We start from the raw sequence: 17,710 nt of genomic DNA, 5'->3' as shown, positions 1-17,710 counted from the left end.
CGCTCTTGCTGGCGAGGAAAAGGGGGACACCTCCGTGCGTGGTATCGCAGACTTCACACACACACACCCACACTCTCCCGAGGAAGCCAAGCAGTCCCCCTATCCCCCTGCCAGTGCCAAACCACCTCTGGCGCGGCCAGGGTCAAGCCCCTACGGCGTAGGGGAGGTGCGAACGATGTATCGCTACTGACGCCGGCGGTCAGGTGCTAGGTGGCGTTGCGTCAGAGAAACCTGCGAGGCGGGTGTGGGTGGTGTGCGAGGCGAGGGAGGGGGGGCGTGCTCCGGTGACTGAGGTGGCGCATTGCTGTAACGCGTGTGTCTACGGCTGCTTCGCACCACGCGATGGGCCCCGTGACAGGTCAGGAGGTAGAGCGGAGTTGAACTTACGTGTGATATGGAAACGAATGAATGTGTTGAAAGAAAAACAATGAAAAATAGGCCAGTGCGCTGTTTTGGCGGTGTGTGTGTGCCTGCACATCTCTTCCCAGGTTCGACGCCCTCGCTCGATTGAAGCTGTTCTCTCTTTTCGGCTCCCTCGATTGCTCACATTCTTTTTGATTGTGCGCTCTGCCCTCGTTGGCTTCAACGGCAGACATACGGTGGCACTGGCGCCACTCTTCCGCGCCTTTACCATCTCTCTCGCTCCACCTTCTTCCCGCTACCGATTCTTCACCTCTCGTTTGTTTTTGGGTGTGTGCGCGCTTGCCAATCCTTCGCTGAGTATCCGCGTCTGTAAGTTGTGCCCTCACCCCCTCGTTAATTTTGATCAGTTGTTTCCTTTCCTTTCCTCCCCTCCCCTCCCCCGCGCTCTTGGCGTGTGTGCGTGTGTCTCGGACTTGCTGCCAGCCATTTTTCAGCGAATTCTTTTAGTTTGCTGTGGTGGTGGTCTTTAGTGTGCGCGTGTGTGTGTGTGTGTGTGTGTGTGCTCTCCCTCTGTGGCGTGCTAGACCCATTTTGCGAGTTGTGGTGGACAGAAGTGTTGACGCCAGGGCTGTCTCTCCGTCCCGCATATCGACGTTCCGAAGAATAAGGAAAAAAAAGAGTGTGTCAGGCTGCCATTCCCCCCTTCTGTCTCTCTTCCTTTCTCTCGCTGTATTTGCGTGTGTGCGAGTCCGCCACCCCCGCGCCGCACCACACTCCTCCTCCTCCTATTGTTGTATCACACTGTACCGCCCCAGTAGTGTGTTGGTGTTGCTTTTACTAGTGGACCTGTACGTCTCCAAGTGGGGCCTTCCTACCACCGTTCCTTGGCAGATTCTTCTCGCTGTTTGCTTTTTTGTTTGGCTTTTTATTCTGTTCTCGCGGTACTCGTCGAGCAGCAGCGGCGGCGGCGGCGGCCAGTGCGATAATTCCACTCACATCGCCGCTACGGCAACGCCCTCTCTCCAGTTCAGCGCTGTGACTTGAGTGACGAGCCCTTTCACCTCTGTCTTGTTTTGCTTCTTTCTCTTCGTCTCTTTTCTTTTGTAATCGCTCGCCATCCCCTCTCGCAGACCTGCGGAGATATCGCAAACCATGGACTGCGTGAACCACGTTACGAGCGATGCGGATATACTCCCTTGCAAGTCCGATGTCATCCTTAGCAAAACGTCGTCTGCCAACTTCACTGCTGGCACAAAGCCGATACTGGCAAGTCACCGACGTCTGCTCTGCATGAACGTCAAGCAAACCAACATGCTGCGGGTGCTGAACCGCCACGGGAAGCACAATGACATGACCATCAAAGTCGCCGCAGTCGCGAACCTCGTATCGACAGAGAAGATTACCGGTCATCCGACTCTCTTCTACGCTGTGGGCGGGAAGGACTTGGCCATCATTTGCCCCACCACGCAGGCAAACGGCGACATCTCCGTCTCGCTGGTGGAATCGAAACTGGACGAGGAGGGCTACGCCTCGACTGCCGGCGAGACGCAGCGGCTCTACGTCCTCGGCCAGCAGAACGTGATGGAGGTGGAAGAGTCTACTGGCCTCATCAAGAGCAAGATTCCTCTCACCCCAAAGACGACGGTAAGGTTCCCCATTATCGATTACCATCAGGCAGCTCAACTGCTGCTCGTGCCGGCCAAGTCGACCCACCTCGACCTCATCTCGACTCGCACCCGCAAGAGCGTTCTGGGGCGTGTCTGGGAGCCGCATGAAGACACTGCGCCAACCTTTGCCTGCTTCTTCCAGCACCATGCCTTCTCCGAGGAGTCTGGCAAAGAACTGCTCGTCGTGACGGCGGCGCAGGGCAATCGTGAGATTCGCTTCTGGGCCTATCAGAGTGACACCCAGAAGTTCGCGCTCAAGCAGCAGCTGAACCTCTCCTACAAAGATGAGCTGAGGGAGGAGTACGACATCAGCATCACTGCTGACGAGGAGTACATCACGCTCTGCTCTCGCACGAGGCCGTACGCGGTGGTGATCGAGACCCACCACACCCTGTTCAAGGCGTACCGGATGACGTCCTGGCGCATGGCAGGACCAGCGCTGTGCTCGACAACGTCCGTTGGCAAGGTCACAGAGAGCGCGCAGAGCAAGTCCGTCAGCTACGAGCTCTTCATCACAATTCGAACAGAAACCGGCTTTGTGCAGTCGATGCCCAACTCCAGCCGCCTCGCAGGTGCGTCGAACTTGTCCGTAGCGAGGGGCGACTCTGTGGCCAACTGGTTCCCGTCCCTCGCGACTGGCGGTGCTGGTGCTGGTCGCGACGTGTCGAGTGCATCGGCTGGCTCAGGTGCCGCCGGCGCGGCACTGACCCCGATCACCGCCGTCTCGTCCTCGCTTACAGGCGAAATCAAGACGAGCAGCCTGTCGGAGACGGCTGTCGCATCCATCATTCGATCGCAGGCGCAGAAGTTCTGCGAGCAAGTCAAGGTGATCGATGCCGACCTTGTCGATATGCAGAAGAGTGCATCAGATACGATGCGGTTGCTGCAAGACTCACGCTACCGCACGGAGGCGCAGAACAGCGGCCGCACCTTCGCTATCCGCAACCGCGCGCGCCTTGAGAAAAATTCCACCACTGCAGCATCCACGGCAACCACGAAGCCGCATGCCACACCTGCGTCTGTAGACACTGCGGGGGCTGTTGATAGCGAGTACGGCGTGCTAACGACCGGGGAGCGCGAGCTTATTTTGAGTATCCGCAATTTTGTGCAGGAGGTGCAGGGCGGCAGCGCAGCAGCGGCCTCGGCGGCACTCAAGGCCCTCCTCGGCAAACAGCTCCGCCTTTCCGTGGAGCGGACGGCCAACGAAGCGAGCAAGTTAGAGATTCCTGCCCACGTCACAGGAGACTTCAACTCGCTGCAGTCAGTACAAGAGTACCGTCGCGTCGTCAATGCGAGTATCACGCGCATCGGTGCCACAACGAAGCGGTTCCAGGAGCTGAATCGCACTACTTTGGAAGCCTCGTCGGCGCAGACCGCGACGTGCCTTGCCCAGGTCGAGGCCTTCCGCCAGAAACTGAGCTCATCGCTGCGCTCCATGAATGGGGAGATGAAAGAGTTGAAGGTAGCGCTCTCACAGTGCCAACTGTCCTGCAAGGCTGCCGAGGGTGCGGCGACGCCACCGAGCCCGGATGCCATCTTGGCACGGGCGGTAGAGCAGGCCAAGGAGGGGGATTGGAAGGGTGCCCTCACCACAATCCTCGCTTCCAACGACATCGGCATTCTACTGACATTTTTGGAGAATGAGCTGTGCCGGGAGAAACAGGCGGTACTCACGTCACCTAAGACACTGACGCTGCCGCTCTTCCTCAGTCTTTGCCTACAGCTCACCTTCGAGATGCCACTGCAGTCCGGTACGGTACCGTTGCGTCTGCAGCTGCTGTCCGACTTCTACGTGGAGTGGGACGACTGGCTGCGCACGATCCGGCTGCAGGCACAGAAGGATGCACAGCAAGCTGCCGTCTACGATATTGTGAAGCGCGAGCTGTCGACCGTGCTGGAGGCGCTAGAGGGCATACCCCGTGAGCAGCTGGATCGCAAGAGCCGCAACAAGGAGCGCCTTGTGCACAAGCTCATCTCTCAGCTTCTGATGGATGAATAAACCCGGAAGCGCCGAGGCACGACGCTTTGTGCCTTCGTCCGTTCCTCGTCCCACTTCGCTACGACCTGCGCCCCTCAACCCAACATCTTGGCGTGTGGCCTTGAGTCTTTCTGCCTGTTGCTCTCGTTGTTCTACGTGACTCAAGTGAGCGCCGCTGACAGGGTGGAGTCGATCCAGCATAGGCGTTTTGTCGCCGCCGCTGCCGCCTCACTTTCGCTGCCTCGATTTCTCGTTTTCTGCCTTCCGCGCCCTCATGAGGGAAAGGGGGTGTTGTGCGTGGTGAAGCCCATGTGCGTCCGGGTACTACACCAGGCGCGGCATGAGGAAAACTTTGCGATTACCTTGCCTCATGCGTGTTCTCCCTTTCGCAGCCGTGACTGTGATTCTGAAGAACGCCGTTCTGTCTGAGATGCAGGATGCAGGCAGAGGAGAAGGGGAGGGAAGGGGGAGGCTTGATGGCGTAATCACGCGGCTCTCCCTCCCTCCCCCTTTCCCCCGTTGTTTGTTGTGGTGGCGCTTTTCTCTGTTCTCTTCGTCTCTCTTCAGGTTTTTCTCTCCTTTTGGGTTGTGCGTGTAGAGTGAGTGCGCATTGGATGTGCTGATGGGCACCCATGTGCCTAGGTCTCCCTCTCTCCCTCTCCCTCTCTCTCGCTCTCTCTCTGCACATGGTAGTTGGCGGTGATGGGGAGGTGAACGCGGGTTTTGTAGAGGTGGTTGGTGGAGGACAAGAGGGGGCTATTCGTAAAGAGTAAAATACATTCCAACGAAAAAGAAGGCAACGATGGAGAAACAACGCACTGACACGATCCGGAGATTCGGAGCGGGGCACAGCCGCGTGGCGGTGGATGGGGAGGCCCGCCTCCACATCATGGCCCCTACTCCGTCTTACTGGAAGTTCAAGGGTCTCTTTGGATGGGTCTCAGGGACTCACCTTTCGAGATGAACAGGTGAGCGACGAGAGGGGAAACGATGCGGCACTCCCTCTGCAAAAGTTCCACGAGTGCATGACGAAGCCGACGCGTGCGTGCGTGTGTGTGTGTGTGTGTGTGTGTGGAGGGGTGGGGGGCCGCCAGACCACTCGCAGCGATGATTGCAGAGGCGGTAGTGGCGACCAGCAGGCCAACGTGTCGTCCCCAGTCGTCTTCTCTCACTCGAACGCGCAAACGTAAGTGACGGCGTCTTACACTTTTGTTTTTTTTTTTTTTTTCAAGACATCTTCGCCACTCCCAATTCTCTGCTCACCCCGTCATGCGCATACTCTTCTCTGTCCCGCTTCGTCCACTTTCTCTCTCTCTCTCTCCCATTGCTGTCTCCCGTGCCGTGGGTCATCGTTGCAGTAGTCGCTATCTTTGTTTCTTCTCTTTCGCTGCCATTACTAGCCCTCACTGTTGCCAAGTGAGAGAGAGAGAGGGCTGAGACGGTGAAGACTTGGCAGACGCAAGAGAGGGTAGAATTCGTTCAGCACTCACTGCTGACATACCCGAATACAAAGCACACACGCCTCGAATAGAGAGAAAAACACAGAGAGAGAGAGAGATGCCACCCATCTCTGTGTTCCTGTCCTACGTGGACTCCTTTGTCGGCAAGCGCCTGCTGCGTCAGTTTCAGCAGTCCCCATCGCTCTACCACGTATACGGCTGCACATGGGATACAGCCGCCGCAGTGCAGCTCAACACCGCTGCGTCGCCTGCCCAGCAGAAGCAAGCGGCGAAGGCATGCGCCGCTGGTGATGGCGCCGCCGGCGCAGCAGCGATTCCGGTTGGCGTCGAGGAAGAGAAGAACGTCTTGGAGGAGAGCTGCACCACGCTGATGCCCGGTGATAGTGCCTGTGCTCACATGGATCTGCCGTCAGAAGGGTCTGGAGTACTCGGAGCTGCAGACAGCGACCCGGCTGCGGGAGGAGTGCTTGTTACCGGGGCTCGCACCAATGACAGCGACACGCCGCTCACATCGTGTGATGCCGGTACGTTTTTTTCACGCCTCGACTCCGTGGCCGTGCGTGCTGCACTGCTCGCATGTGACTGGATCGTGCTGGAGCTGCGGCAGGCTCAAACAGTGCTTGAGATGGTGCAGTTCCTGCAGAGGCAGCCCTCCTATCCGCAACCAAAGCGCCTCGTCCTGCTCTCCAGCCTCATGACGTGGTACGCCACACCGTCGCTGGAAGAAGAGCAGAATGCTGCTGGCGACGGAGATGACGAGGACGACGGCCCTGGCGCGGATGACGAGGACGACGTCGAGACTCCGTACCCCCCTCCTCCGCCACGTTTCCTGGAGCGCATTGTTGCGACGGCGCAGGATCGATCTCGGCACGCCGTAGTGGACGCGATGCGTGGCGACAAAACCACAGCCAGGGATGAGGGCAACGGTAGCGACGGCGGAGAGAACGACGATGAGGAGGGGGGTGGTGATGGCAATCGTCCCTCCGGCACGGATGGCGGCGCCGCCGTGGCATCTGACGCTAGCGCAGAGGTGTTGACGGAGGATCAGTACAACCGTCGTGTACCGCATCTACAGTATCTGAACTGGCGCGATGCCGAGAAGGCGGTCGCAGCCGCACATCACGCGAAGGGCCTACCGTTGGACACCTTTGTTATTTGTGGAGGCCTTCCCTACGGAGGCGAGGAAGACCTACTCGAACCTCTCTTCCGCCTGGCCTGGTCTGCCGAGTCGGAGAAGAAGCAAGACGAGCACGCGGCAACCCCAGCGACACTGCCGATCTTCGGCAGTGGCCGGCAGCGCGTTCCACTTGTACACGTGCAGGATCTTGCCTGCTTTGTGCGCAAACTGCTCCGCTGCCCCGCTGACGCCCTGCCGTTCCCTGAGCGGCGCTACCTCTTCGCCACCGACGGGAGCAACCAAAACTCTTGGCAGGACATCGTCTCCGCCGTGAACCGCATGTTTGGTGGGCGGTGTGCCATGCACCCCGTCGCGCCAGCATCGTACCCACTGTACCGAGATGTGGAGCACTTCACTATCGACCTGCGTGTCGAGCCGGAGACAATGCGAATCATCATGGAGCGCACCGACGATGCCGAGGAGGTGGCCGTGCCGCTCGACTCGGCCGCCTCCGAGCAACAGCTGCTGCCGCTACCGAACACATGGATTGCAGAAGGTGGCATTCGTCGCCATCTTTGCGCCACGGCAGACGAGTTCACCGCCGCCCACCACGTCCAACCGCATCGCATCGCCATTGTTGGGCCCCCGCTAGTTGGAAAGACGTACCTCGCTACGCGCGTGGCGCACTACTACCGCCTGCCGTGCGTATCGCTGGACTCGGTCGTGCTCGACTACACGAACGCCTTGAAGGAACTTCGCTCACGCGTGGAGTCAACGAAGGCCGCAGTGCGAGAAGCCGAGCGGGCACGCCGCCTTGGGCTGAAGCGGCGGCGCCTGCTGGCGCAGCAGCAACGCGAGTGGGATGCCCAGGCTGAGCGTGGCGATGTCACCTTAGTAGGTGCTCGTGGAAGAGTGGCGCCACCGGGCGACAACCAGCAGGAGGCAGTTGACGCCGCAGACCTGGCGAGTCGTGGCAGCTACCACCTACCCGGCAGCACTGTAAATGGCGCAAGCAGCTACAGTGGACCAGGGGACGCGCCGACAGAAGCCGGCCCAGGTACCCTTGTAGCCTCGGTAGCGATCCACAACGACGACGAAGCCTTTGCAACTGATCTGGCCCTTACCCAGACGGAGGAAGAAGAGCTCAACGCGTTTGTGTCGGAGTGGTGGGCAGTGCAGCCGCAGGTACACGCGTGGACTAGCAAGATTGCGGAGATGGAACGCGTGATGCTGCTCCGGCTGCACCCACGGCCACCGACGCCAGAGGCAAACCCGAAGAAGAAAACCGCCGCCGCTGGTGGGGGCGCCAACGCGAAGAAGAAGACAAACAAGGATGCGCAGAAGACGCGGGAGGAAGAAGAGGAGGAGCTTCTGCAGCTCAAAGCTGCTCTGCAGCATGCGCCGTTCCAACCCCGCGCCCAGGCCCTTATGCTGCGCTGGCGCCTTGCCCAGCCGGATTGCCGGGTGCAGGGTTTCGTGTTGGATGGGGTGCCGATGACGTTGGAGTTGGCGCGGCTCGTGTTTGGCGACAGCGAGGATGCGCAGCTCCAGCTGCCGCTGACGGAGGAAGAGGCGCTTCGGCCGTGCTACGCCAACGAGGGCGATGCCGCTGCAATCGCTGGTACTGGTGCTGCAGACGACGGCCACGACGACAAAGAAGCTGGCGCTGCGGAGGCGCCGCCGCCAAAGGAGCTGGCAAGCGATGCATGCCTGCCAAATCACGTCGTTGTGCTCCAAGCGTCCAACACGTACCTGCTGAACCGCCTTATGGCGATGGGAGCAGCGTCGGAGGAGGGCGCTGTGACGGCCTGCGGCAACAACGACGCCACACGCGCCGTCGACATTGAAGCCTTCCACCACGCTCTCCAGGCATACAAGCGAGAGTACGTTGACAGGCCGTACTCGGTGCTGAGCTACTGGGAGAATGCGGTTGCCACTGCCGCGCCTCTGCTGAGCACTGGCAGCACTACGGGCGCGGAACGGCGCGCCGAGGTGCACTTGGTGTCCATCGAGGGCAACGAGCCTCTTGTCCCACCGATGCCGCCCACGTCCGCGTATGCACCACCGCAGCTCAGCTGCACGGAGCAGCTGCTCGAGCAAGTTATTCTCGGATGTCCTCATAATTTTGGCAAGAACCTGGAGGAGATCCAGCGCGAGGCTGTGCGGCAGCGTTGTCTTCTGGCCGAGGAGGAGGACGCCTACGCTCAGCAGGTGGCGACTCAGGCGGCTGCCGAATCCCTGGAGTGCGCGAAGGAAGCTGAGGCTCGCTCAGCAGCCGCGGAGCGACTTCTTGAGCTGAAGAAGGCGGACGTGGCGGAGCTGGAGGCGCGCAAGCTGCCGATAGCGAACTACCTGCAGGAGCGCGTGCTACCCCTCCTGCACAAGGGTCTTTTGGAGGTATGTGCAAGGCGGCCAGGGGACCCGGTGGATTACCTGGCGGAGTGGCTCATTCGCAACAACCCACACGATGACATCTTCTGCGATCTCTGACCGCGTCCGCTGTCGCCTCGGTGGCGCATATCGGTGTGCTCTCCTTTTTCGCCTTCTTTTTTGGGGGAGGCAGGGAGGGAGGGAGGGGAGTTCTCTCATTTCTTCGATGGAAGCGGTGGCGCAACGGCGTCGCGTGTTGGTGGTGTTGTGCACCATGGTGGATGGTGCTCGATGGGCTGACCTTATTGATGTACAAGAGCGGTCACGTGTGCGTGTGTGTGGGTGTGTATGTGTCGTCCCTCCTTCTCTTCCCGATGTACAAGTAGACAGGGGCGCTGCCTTTCTTTGTTTCGTTTTTCTTTGCTGTTGTTGTTGGCGAGAGGAGTGCTTGACTGGGCTGCTCTCTCACCTTTTAGGGGGCTCCGTGGGTGCCCCCCCCCAAAAGGTGAACGCGGTGACTGGGTGGTATCGTGAGAAGCAACGCAGCGAAGACAAACCCACCGCCGCCACAAGAACAAGCAGCAGTGATGCTCGTAGTCGTGCCGTTGTCGAGGACAAGAGCAATGGAGCAGATTCATCTGCAGGTCCCGCTTCTTCCGACTTTCCAGCCGTCCAAAATCCCTCGTCCTCCTCCTCCTGCACTGCAGCTCATTATCCGCGCTGCTTGGACGAACGGCACCGTGTGGGCACCACGACCCCCCCCCTCCCTTCCGCCTTTTTTTATTAGCATCCCCTTCGCTGGTGTATGTTGTTGTCGACAGCTCAGCTTCTCTCCTGTCTCTTCTGTCCCACTATGATCTTCACGATCCACCCCCATCCACCCCCCCCCACGACTGTGCATTCGGTTTCTATACAAGGAGCGAGGAATCCGTGTGTCATCTTCTACCCCTCCCCCCTCTCTCTCTCTCTCATGTTGATGCAAAGCACGAGCACCTCAGCTGAAACCCAAAATGAAACGAAAAGAAAACACACGAGAGGGGGGCGGGTGCACTTATCGTGGCAGGCCACGTATTGCACTAGGCGTTGAAGGGTGTCCCTCGTGTCGTCTGTGAAATTTGACGAGGCGCCACAAGCGATTCCTTCGCTCCTCGTCCTTCGCACAAGATGCGGACTCATAGCGCACAGCTCCAACGCTCTTGCGGTCCTCGCTTGGTTCGCGGCTTTTTGCTGGTTCCGCGTATGTGCGGCGCACAAAGGCACCGGCACTGCTGTCGTCTATTGCCTCGAGCAGGGAGAGTAAAGGTGTGTGCGCGTGCCAGTGCATGCAAGCGTGGATGTATTCACTCACGCTCAGATTGCGTTGTGCATGCACGGGTGCACCCCAATATGTCTAGCAACTGTTCAACCCCCCCCCCCCAAAAAAAAAAACACACACACCTCAGTATCCTTCTCACTTCCTCCTTTCCCTTCCCCCTCTCTGGTTGATCTATCGCAGCGCCTCGTTGCGCACCTGTTCCCTCAAGGTACGCCTCTTCGGTACATCAGCACAGACCATCGAGCGCAGAGCATTGTTCACCCGCCACCCTCATCGCGCACACACACACACGAGAGCGCTCAACTCGAGGCGTTTTTTTATTTCGTGCTGCTTTTCCTCTCTTCTCCCGCTTGTTGCCTTTGGATAGAGGGCTGCAGTCGTGTGTGTGTGTGTGTTTGGTGCTGCACTGCGAGCGCGGTGGTGGCGTGAGACTCCGTTGTGCGTCAGTGGTTGTCTGCGCGCGGGCGTGTGTGTGTGCGTCGCAGAGAGAGAGGGGAGGAGGGGGAGGGGGGCAATGAACCGGTGGGCTCTTTTCTCGTCCGACAATGACGACGATGTGGATGATGTCGTCAGCGTCGCGGGCGCAGGTGCAGGTGATCGAGCCATGTCTGGCGCATTGGGCCCACTCCTGGCGCTGGATCCGGTTTCTACAGGTAGGGCGTCTCAGCTCTACTCCTCGAGCGTTGACAGGGACAGAATGAATACAGCCGCAGTGCAGCTTCCTGAGTCCAGCAAGGTGACAGCCACTCGTCGAAACCTGTCGCAGCTCTTCGGCGCGGGCCCTACGCCACTGACGACGCCGGCAGAAGCCAGCTTTCCGAGTCAGCCCTCAGCTATGGAGAACACTGCCGCCAGAAATCTTGCAAACGGCGCTGCAGTTGTGACTGGCAGTGGGGCCACAGAAATCACTGCCTTCTTCGCTCCGCGGTTCGATTACGAGGGCAGCAGCAGCACGGGTGCTGCAAGCGACGTCGCCGCTGCGGTCGTGGCTGCCACAGGTGAGGCGGCGGCGGGGCTTATCACAGCGGAGCATGCAGTAGTGCAAGCGTACCGTGACTCCCTGTACAGCGGCACGTGTATCCTGGCACTATGTGTGCCCTCTGCTCCTACCTCCGTAGTCACCACCTCTGCTGCTTCACCGCCGTCAGTCGCTTTGCGCCGACACCTCCTGCGTGAGAAGCAAGGGGCTGGCGCTGCGTCAAATGTGGCGGCCTGCGGTCCCACGTTATTGCTGGTCAGTAGTAACCGCCAGGTGCTCTGTCGTGTCGCTCTCGACGCCACCGACGGTGTGTTTGCTAGCGACTCGCTGCAGCTGCGCCAAGACGCTGCTCAGCCGCAGTACCTCACCTTCTTCGACGCCGGCTGCACTGGTGCCCGCCGAAAGAGTTCCTCTCAGAGGTCTGCAGGAGGTGGGGGCAGCAGCAGGTGCTGGTGGACGTGTATGTTTCCAAACCGCGACAAAGCGAGCCGTTTTCTTGTCTCGATCTACACTGTCGCGCAGTACGCGGCGGTGCTGGCTAATCGTGAAGGCACTACGTCGGCGCCTGTTTCATCCGTGCGCACGTTGCCCGCTCCACCGCTTTCCAAAACTGACAAGGCCGAGGCCGCGGCAATGGGTGGAGCACCGGACGTGGTCCGCCCAGACGTGCCAGCGACCATCTGCTGGCAAACGTGGGCGCTATGTCGCGTCAGCCAGCAGTCCCTCTACTGTCTTCCAGGCAGCTGCATTGAGTCAGTACTACCGTCGACACCACGGGCTGTGGCGGCCACAGATGGGACGCTCTGGGATGCGGCGGCAGCAGCGCTAGTGGGCATGCAAGCGGGTGAGTCACGACTCGTCTTCTTGACGCCAGAAGAAACGCGCACGCGGCAGCCGACATCGCGAGCCGACTCACACCGGTCGGACCGTCCTGGCAGAGGCGCTCTCCAACGCCCTCTCGACACCCCGGCAGTGATGTACATGACGTGTCTGGAGGTCACCTCATCCCCAATTGGCACACCGAGGCCATCGACTCCGGCTGCTGCTAGTGACTTGGCACCGCTGCTTCCGCACCCTACCCCTCCCGCACCTGCCACTGCCACCGCGGGGGAACAGCCACCGCTTGCAGCAGCGCCGTCACAAGTGCCTGGCACTGCCAACGCGCAGTCCACGGACGTGCTGCTCCAGCAGCTCCTCCTCCACTTACTGCAACAGCAGCCACATGAGCCGCTACCGAACGCCCACACATCACACCAGGGGCCATCACACGGCTGGGGGGACATGGAGCGCGCACTGACTCGCGTGCAGGTGCAGCTCGGCTCCCTTTACGAAAAGATCGACCGCCTTGACATTGAAGCAAAACTACAGCACAACAACACGGAGTTGGAGCGTGTCATGCGGAGGGTGGTCGGGCTGGCGCCGCAGGAGGAGGTCGCCGTCGAGGATTCCCTGAAAGACCGGGAGAAGCTTCTTGCCAGCATCGAGCTCTACCGCCACAAGTACGAGGAGGCGAACGCAAGCTACCAACGAGCGCTGGAGGCGATGGGCCGTTCGTCCGACCGCGCTCAGGCGTTGGAGAAGGACCTGCACCTGCAGCAAGACCTATGGGCTCAGCAGCGGAAGGAAGAGGCGGAGCAGATGCGTTTGCGGCTGGTGGAGCGTGATGCGCGACATCGCGAAGAACTGGAGCGTGTGAGCATGGAGCGGTACGCCGCGGGCAGGTCGGACGGTCACGCCGCAGGCTACCGAGAAGGCCGTCAAGCGACGCTGCTGGAGGTGGAAGACAGCGGCGCTAACGGCGGTGGTGGGTCGGTAGTGGCGCAGTGGCGAGCGAAGCTAATGGCACAGAGCCAGGAGGTCATTGCGCTGCAGACAGCCTTGCAGGATGCCAAGCTCCGCCACGAGCGCGATCGACGCCAGCTGCGCGCGGAGATCGACGTCTTGTCAGAACTGAACGAGAAACTGCAGCACCTTCAAGTCAACGCTGACGTTCGTGTACCAGAGGAGACGGCACAGCAGCAGTGCAAGCGCGTCAAACGAACACTAAACGCCGTGTACAGCCAGGTGGAGGGGCAACTGCTACAGCTTTCCTCTCTCCAGCGGCGCGCACGAGCTGGGGACCCACAATCATCGCGGACAGTGGACGAGGGTGCGTATGTCGAGGGAGCACGTGAGGCATGGAGCACCGACGGCAGCGGCAGCGGCGACTTGGTTGCCATGGATGACGTCTTGGCCATCATTATGGAGGCTATTCGATCTGAGGCGCAGACGGTGGTGGCGCAGATCCGCTCCGATGAGGCGCAGCGGACGACCAAGAACGCTGAGCTGCGAGCACTGACGGTGGCGCGGCGCAGCGGGCAGCAACCAAGTCCGGCATCTTCTCACGGGTACCCGCCCTCCGCATCCTCCGCTCTCCTGGTGAGGTACGGGATGGAAGAGGAAGTACGTGGGCCTTGGGTAGAGCACAGTACCGCAGAGAAACACGCGTCGACGACCCCGCCGCCACCACCGCTTCCACCGGTGCACACGACCGCATCGCAGGACGCGCTCGCAGCCGTGGCGGCGGCTTTACTGCCGAAGGTGGCTCAAGCGGCATCCATGAAGGTGAGCGCAGCAGAGGCCGCAGAAGTCACATACCGTGGCGACGGCCGCGTCTGTGAGGACACCGCAGTCAACCAGGCAACAGTTTCGCCAGTAACTGTTGAGGAGCCGCTTTGCTCCGAGAAAGGTGCGACAGGGGGTGGTGGTGAAAATGGAGATGCAGACCCAGTCGCGCGTCAGTCCTGCAATGCACCCACCCGCACTGATCTCGACGCTACTGCGGCTTCCTCAGCGGTCTCTTCCTCGGCCTATGAGCGGAGGGTGGAGTTTGCTGACGTGGGCGATGGTGAAGCACTGCGCTCGAATGTCGCTGACAATACCGATGGTCACCATGCCTTTTCTTCTTCCGTCCTCGCCGCTGCTGATGATGCTGCCGCCGCGTGGGCTCCAGGGGGTCTTTGCTCGAGTCCCGGCATAGCTGAAAAGGCGCAACCAGTCCCCACGTCACACCCCACTGTAGCTACTACCGCCACCACCTCAAGTGCTCCAACGTGGGTGGGTGCCGACAGCCCGTGCATGATGCATCGGGCGCACGACACACTAGAGGAGGTGCGCGCGGTGGACATCGCGAGCGCTCACACCTCACGGCATTCGGGGACTTCTTTATCGTCGTCGTCTTCGTCGTCTACGCCTGCGAAGTCGAGCCGCATGGCCACTCGACTTTCGGGGGACGCTCGAGCTTCGCCGCCACCGCCGCCCTTTGTTCCCCCGCCTGGGAACGAGGATGATGATGGCGGGCGCCATGGCGGCGAGGCCATTGGCGACAGTCCTTCTGGTAGCATGACAGCACCTGGCTGCACTCACGAACCGTGGACAGGGTCGCCCTAGCCAGCCCTACCCCCGCTGCCGCCTGCGCTACCAAATGACCTCTCTCTCGCTGGTGCGACTGCTGGCCGCGCCACCCCCTCATGTGATGCTCTGACCTTTTCTTCCCTGTCAACCGCGCTGCGAGAGGGGCAGGGCAGTCGACTCTTCAGCAGCTCTCCATCCGCGAGGGACGAAGGAGGGGCAATCATGGGAAATCCGCGCACCCCCCCCCCACCTCTGCCACATTGCACAGGCGCATCTCGGGCACGTCTCTCTCGTTCTGCTTCGCAATCATGCTTGGGGGAGAGGGAGGGGGAGATTGCTACACACGCTTGCATCTGTGCGTATGGTGGCGGCGGAAGGGGCAACGAAGACTTCTCCCTTCCCCCCCCCCCCCCCCCACTACGAGAACAAGAGAACATCAACAAAGCAGGACGCGTTCGTGTCAGCGGTAGGCGCTGTTGAGGCTTCCTTGCTGAATCGGTAGTTGGTGGGCGTTTGCACGCTTTATTGCCTTGCCTGCAATTCGCGTTCCCTTCCCTCTACCAAACCACCCACAGCTCCATCGACTGCTGAACTATTCGGCATCGACCTCCTCGCGGTACCCCCTCCTCACTCCTGTGCTCGCGCCCCCTCCTTTCCTTCATTTTCGTTTACTCTCCGGGCCTTGCGCACCTCTCTCTCTCGCACACACGCACACGCACACTCGTTTTCTCTGCTCTCTTGCTTCCCTTCGCTTGTTTTCTCTCATTTCTGAAAAATGGGACCGCATCACCTCTCGGTGCGCATTGCTCCCTTCGACCCCGACGTCATTCTCTCCTCCTCCCCTTCCGTCGGTACACTGGCATGAGCGTGTGCGCACACGCACACACACACACACGCACACGCACGGCTCTGCAAGCAAAGAGGCGCCCAGGCACGTGCGCCTGTACCGTTCACTCCTGAAATTCCTCACTGTAACGGAAGGCATGCAAGCCGCTGTCACTGCCTGCAGCGTGGGCGACGGTGGCGGTCAGACGCAGCAGGCGGCGAGTCTGTTTCTGCACGATGTGAAACATCTTCTTCGCTGGCATGCGGTGGCTGTGGGTGTGGCACTGGCCGCCACGCCGATTGTTTACCAGGCGGCCCGTATCGTGGCGCACCGGTACCGAGCGGAGCTGGTGAACCTAGCGAAGGACTCGATACAGTGTGAGGCGCTTTTTAACGGAACGGAGGCGAATGGCGCGCTGATCGACTCGGCGGAGGAGGGCGGCATACTCATCTCCTACAAGAGTAATTTGACGGACGCGAGGGAAGCAAGGGGTGGTGTTGGTGGTAACGCACCAGTGCTATGGTCAGGCTCGCCACGATCGCCGTCACAACAGTCGGCCTCGATGTTTGCTCTCCGTGTTGGTCGTCGCCACTCGTGGGTGGTTTCGCCGTTCGCCTACCAGGTGTTGGCGGCGCAGCGCGCGCCTCACGTGCAATTTGTGCGGACCTGCAGCTGGGCTGCTGTGTGTCAGTACGGCGTGGTCATGTTGCGAGCCGCGACCACGAGTTGCTTCGTGTCTGTCGCGTCCATTACCGTTCTCTATGCCATCTGTCGGACACTTGACTGTGTCCTTCCTTTCGGTCCGCTGCCCACGGCGGATAACACGAAGGATGTGACTCCGACATCGCTCCTCAGCGCGCTTGCTACGGCACCGCTTTTCACCACCTCTGCGCCCCCATTTCCAGCCGTTAACTCTACTTACGGCCTTTACAGCTTCAGTGTCTCGGCGGCTGGTGTGTGGTCGCGGCTGTTTCCTCGTCTGGGGGCCCTGCAGACGCTCTGGCAGCGCCTTGCAGGATTTACACAGCCGCTGCATTTTGAGTGGCGCGATGGACCCGCGTCGCCGCACGCGCTGGCGGACAGCGTCTGGGCTTCACTCTCGCCTCGTGGTTACTTCATCGTGTCGCTGCTGCCGCGCTTGCCGTCGCACATCTCCATGGGGCTGTGGTGGCTAGCGCGGCGCACCTCTATTGCAGCGATGCATCGGTGGTACGCCGCGTCATCGTCTGCGAGCCCAACGGCGAAGACAACAGCACTAACGGCAGCCGCTGCTACTCCGCCACTTTCTACAAGTGCCAACACAGGTGCCGCAGATTCTGTCGATCCCTGCACACCTGAGCTGTCGAACCGGCGTCGATGTCGTCAGCCGAGGAGGCTAATCCACTCACCCGTTGCGAAAATGGCGGCGTTGCTGATGGGTGACGTGGCGTACGCTGGTATCCTGTTCCTGGTCACCTCGTATGCAGACAGCAACATTCGAGGCGGTGACAATCCCTGCTGGCCGCTCGTGCTCAACGACGCCAACACGCGGTACAACTTGTACTGTTGGGCTGAGGCCATCTGCAGCACGTTGCGCTTGGTAGGCCTCTAGGGAAATCATGCAAGGGAATGAGCCAGGATGCACAGACGACGAGAAAGAGGAGCGACGAGGAGAAACAGCCCCCTCTGTTTGGCGGGGACTGCTGACGTGAGTACGCGTGTACCTTCTTGTTGCGTGCTTCGCTCTCTCTCTCTCTCTGTAGTGCTTTGCACTTTGAGTAACGCGAGAGAGGTAGAGAGGCAGGAAGGAGCTGTGGGTGTGTGTGGGTGTGTGCGTATGGCACTCGCCGAAGTAGTGGCTGCCAGTGCAACCGCCCCTCCTCCCCTCAAATTGCAATGTTCTTGGCGCCCCGCGGGTATCATTTCCTCGTCTCCCCCTCCCCCTCCCCTTCTCTCGATCTCTGTGCTGTGGTGCGGAAGAAAAAAAAAAGCCGCACCACAGTGGCCGAAGGTATACGCTTGTGTGTGTGTGTGTGTGTGTGTGTGTGCACACACTCTCTCTCTCTCTGAGTTGGACAAAGAGGTCGCTGCCTCCGCTTCGCTCTCTGGATGTGGGTGAAGGCCCCTCCCCTCCCCCTACCCCACCCCACGAACAAAAAAAACCGAAGGAACGAAAACCACCACCACCACGAGGGATATATGGTGGCAGTGACCGTGGTGGACGGCTGTAGCTGCCGTCAAGCGTACAACTGTGTCGGGGAGA

The 17,710-nt window shown here is 60.3% G+C and overlaps 4 protein-coding genes across 4 annotated transcripts; all 4 read left to right on the top strand.

The window, feature by feature from the left end:
• Positions 1–1,515: 1,515 nt before the first annotated feature.
• LBRM_13_1130 (conserved hypothetical protein) lies at positions 1,516–4,029 on the top strand (the record flags this gene model as incomplete). Its single annotated transcript, XM_001563205.2, has 1 exon — positions 1,516–4,029. One exon carries the CDS (start codon positions 1,516–1,518, stop codon positions 4,027–4,029), a length of 2,514 nt encoding a protein of 837 aa, XP_001563255.2.
• Positions 4,030–5,565: 1,536 nt separating this feature from the next.
• Positions 5,566–9,075, top strand: LBRM_13_1120 (conserved hypothetical protein; the record flags this gene model as incomplete). Its single annotated transcript, XM_001563204.1, has 1 exon — positions 5,566–9,075. One exon carries the CDS (start codon positions 5,566–5,568, stop codon positions 9,073–9,075), a length of 3,510 nt encoding a protein of 1,169 aa, XP_001563254.1.
• A 1,709-nt stretch (positions 9,076–10,784) lies between these two features.
• LBRM_13_1110 (conserved hypothetical protein) lies at positions 10,785–14,678 on the top strand (the record flags this gene model as incomplete). Its single annotated transcript, XM_001563203.1, has 1 exon — positions 10,785–14,678. One exon carries the CDS (start codon positions 10,785–10,787, stop codon positions 14,676–14,678), a length of 3,894 nt encoding a protein of 1,297 aa, XP_001563253.1.
• A 947-nt stretch (positions 14,679–15,625) lies between these two features.
• Positions 15,626–17,059, top strand: LBRM_13_1100 (conserved hypothetical protein; the record flags this gene model as incomplete). Its single annotated transcript, XM_001563202.1, has 1 exon — positions 15,626–17,059. One exon carries the CDS (start codon positions 15,626–15,628, stop codon positions 17,057–17,059), a length of 1,434 nt encoding a protein of 477 aa, XP_001563252.1.
• Positions 17,060–17,710: the final 651 nt, after the last annotated feature.

Source organism: Leishmania braziliensis, chromosome 13 (genome assembly GCF_000002845.2).
Source record: "Leishmania braziliensis MHOM/BR/75/M2904 complete genome, chromosome 13".
In the NCBI taxonomy this organism is placed as follows: domain Eukaryota; phylum Euglenozoa; class Kinetoplastea; order Trypanosomatida; family Trypanosomatidae; genus Leishmania; species Leishmania braziliensis.
Note: the sequence above shows the minus strand (reverse complement) of the source record. Positions and strands in the feature narration are given on the sequence as shown.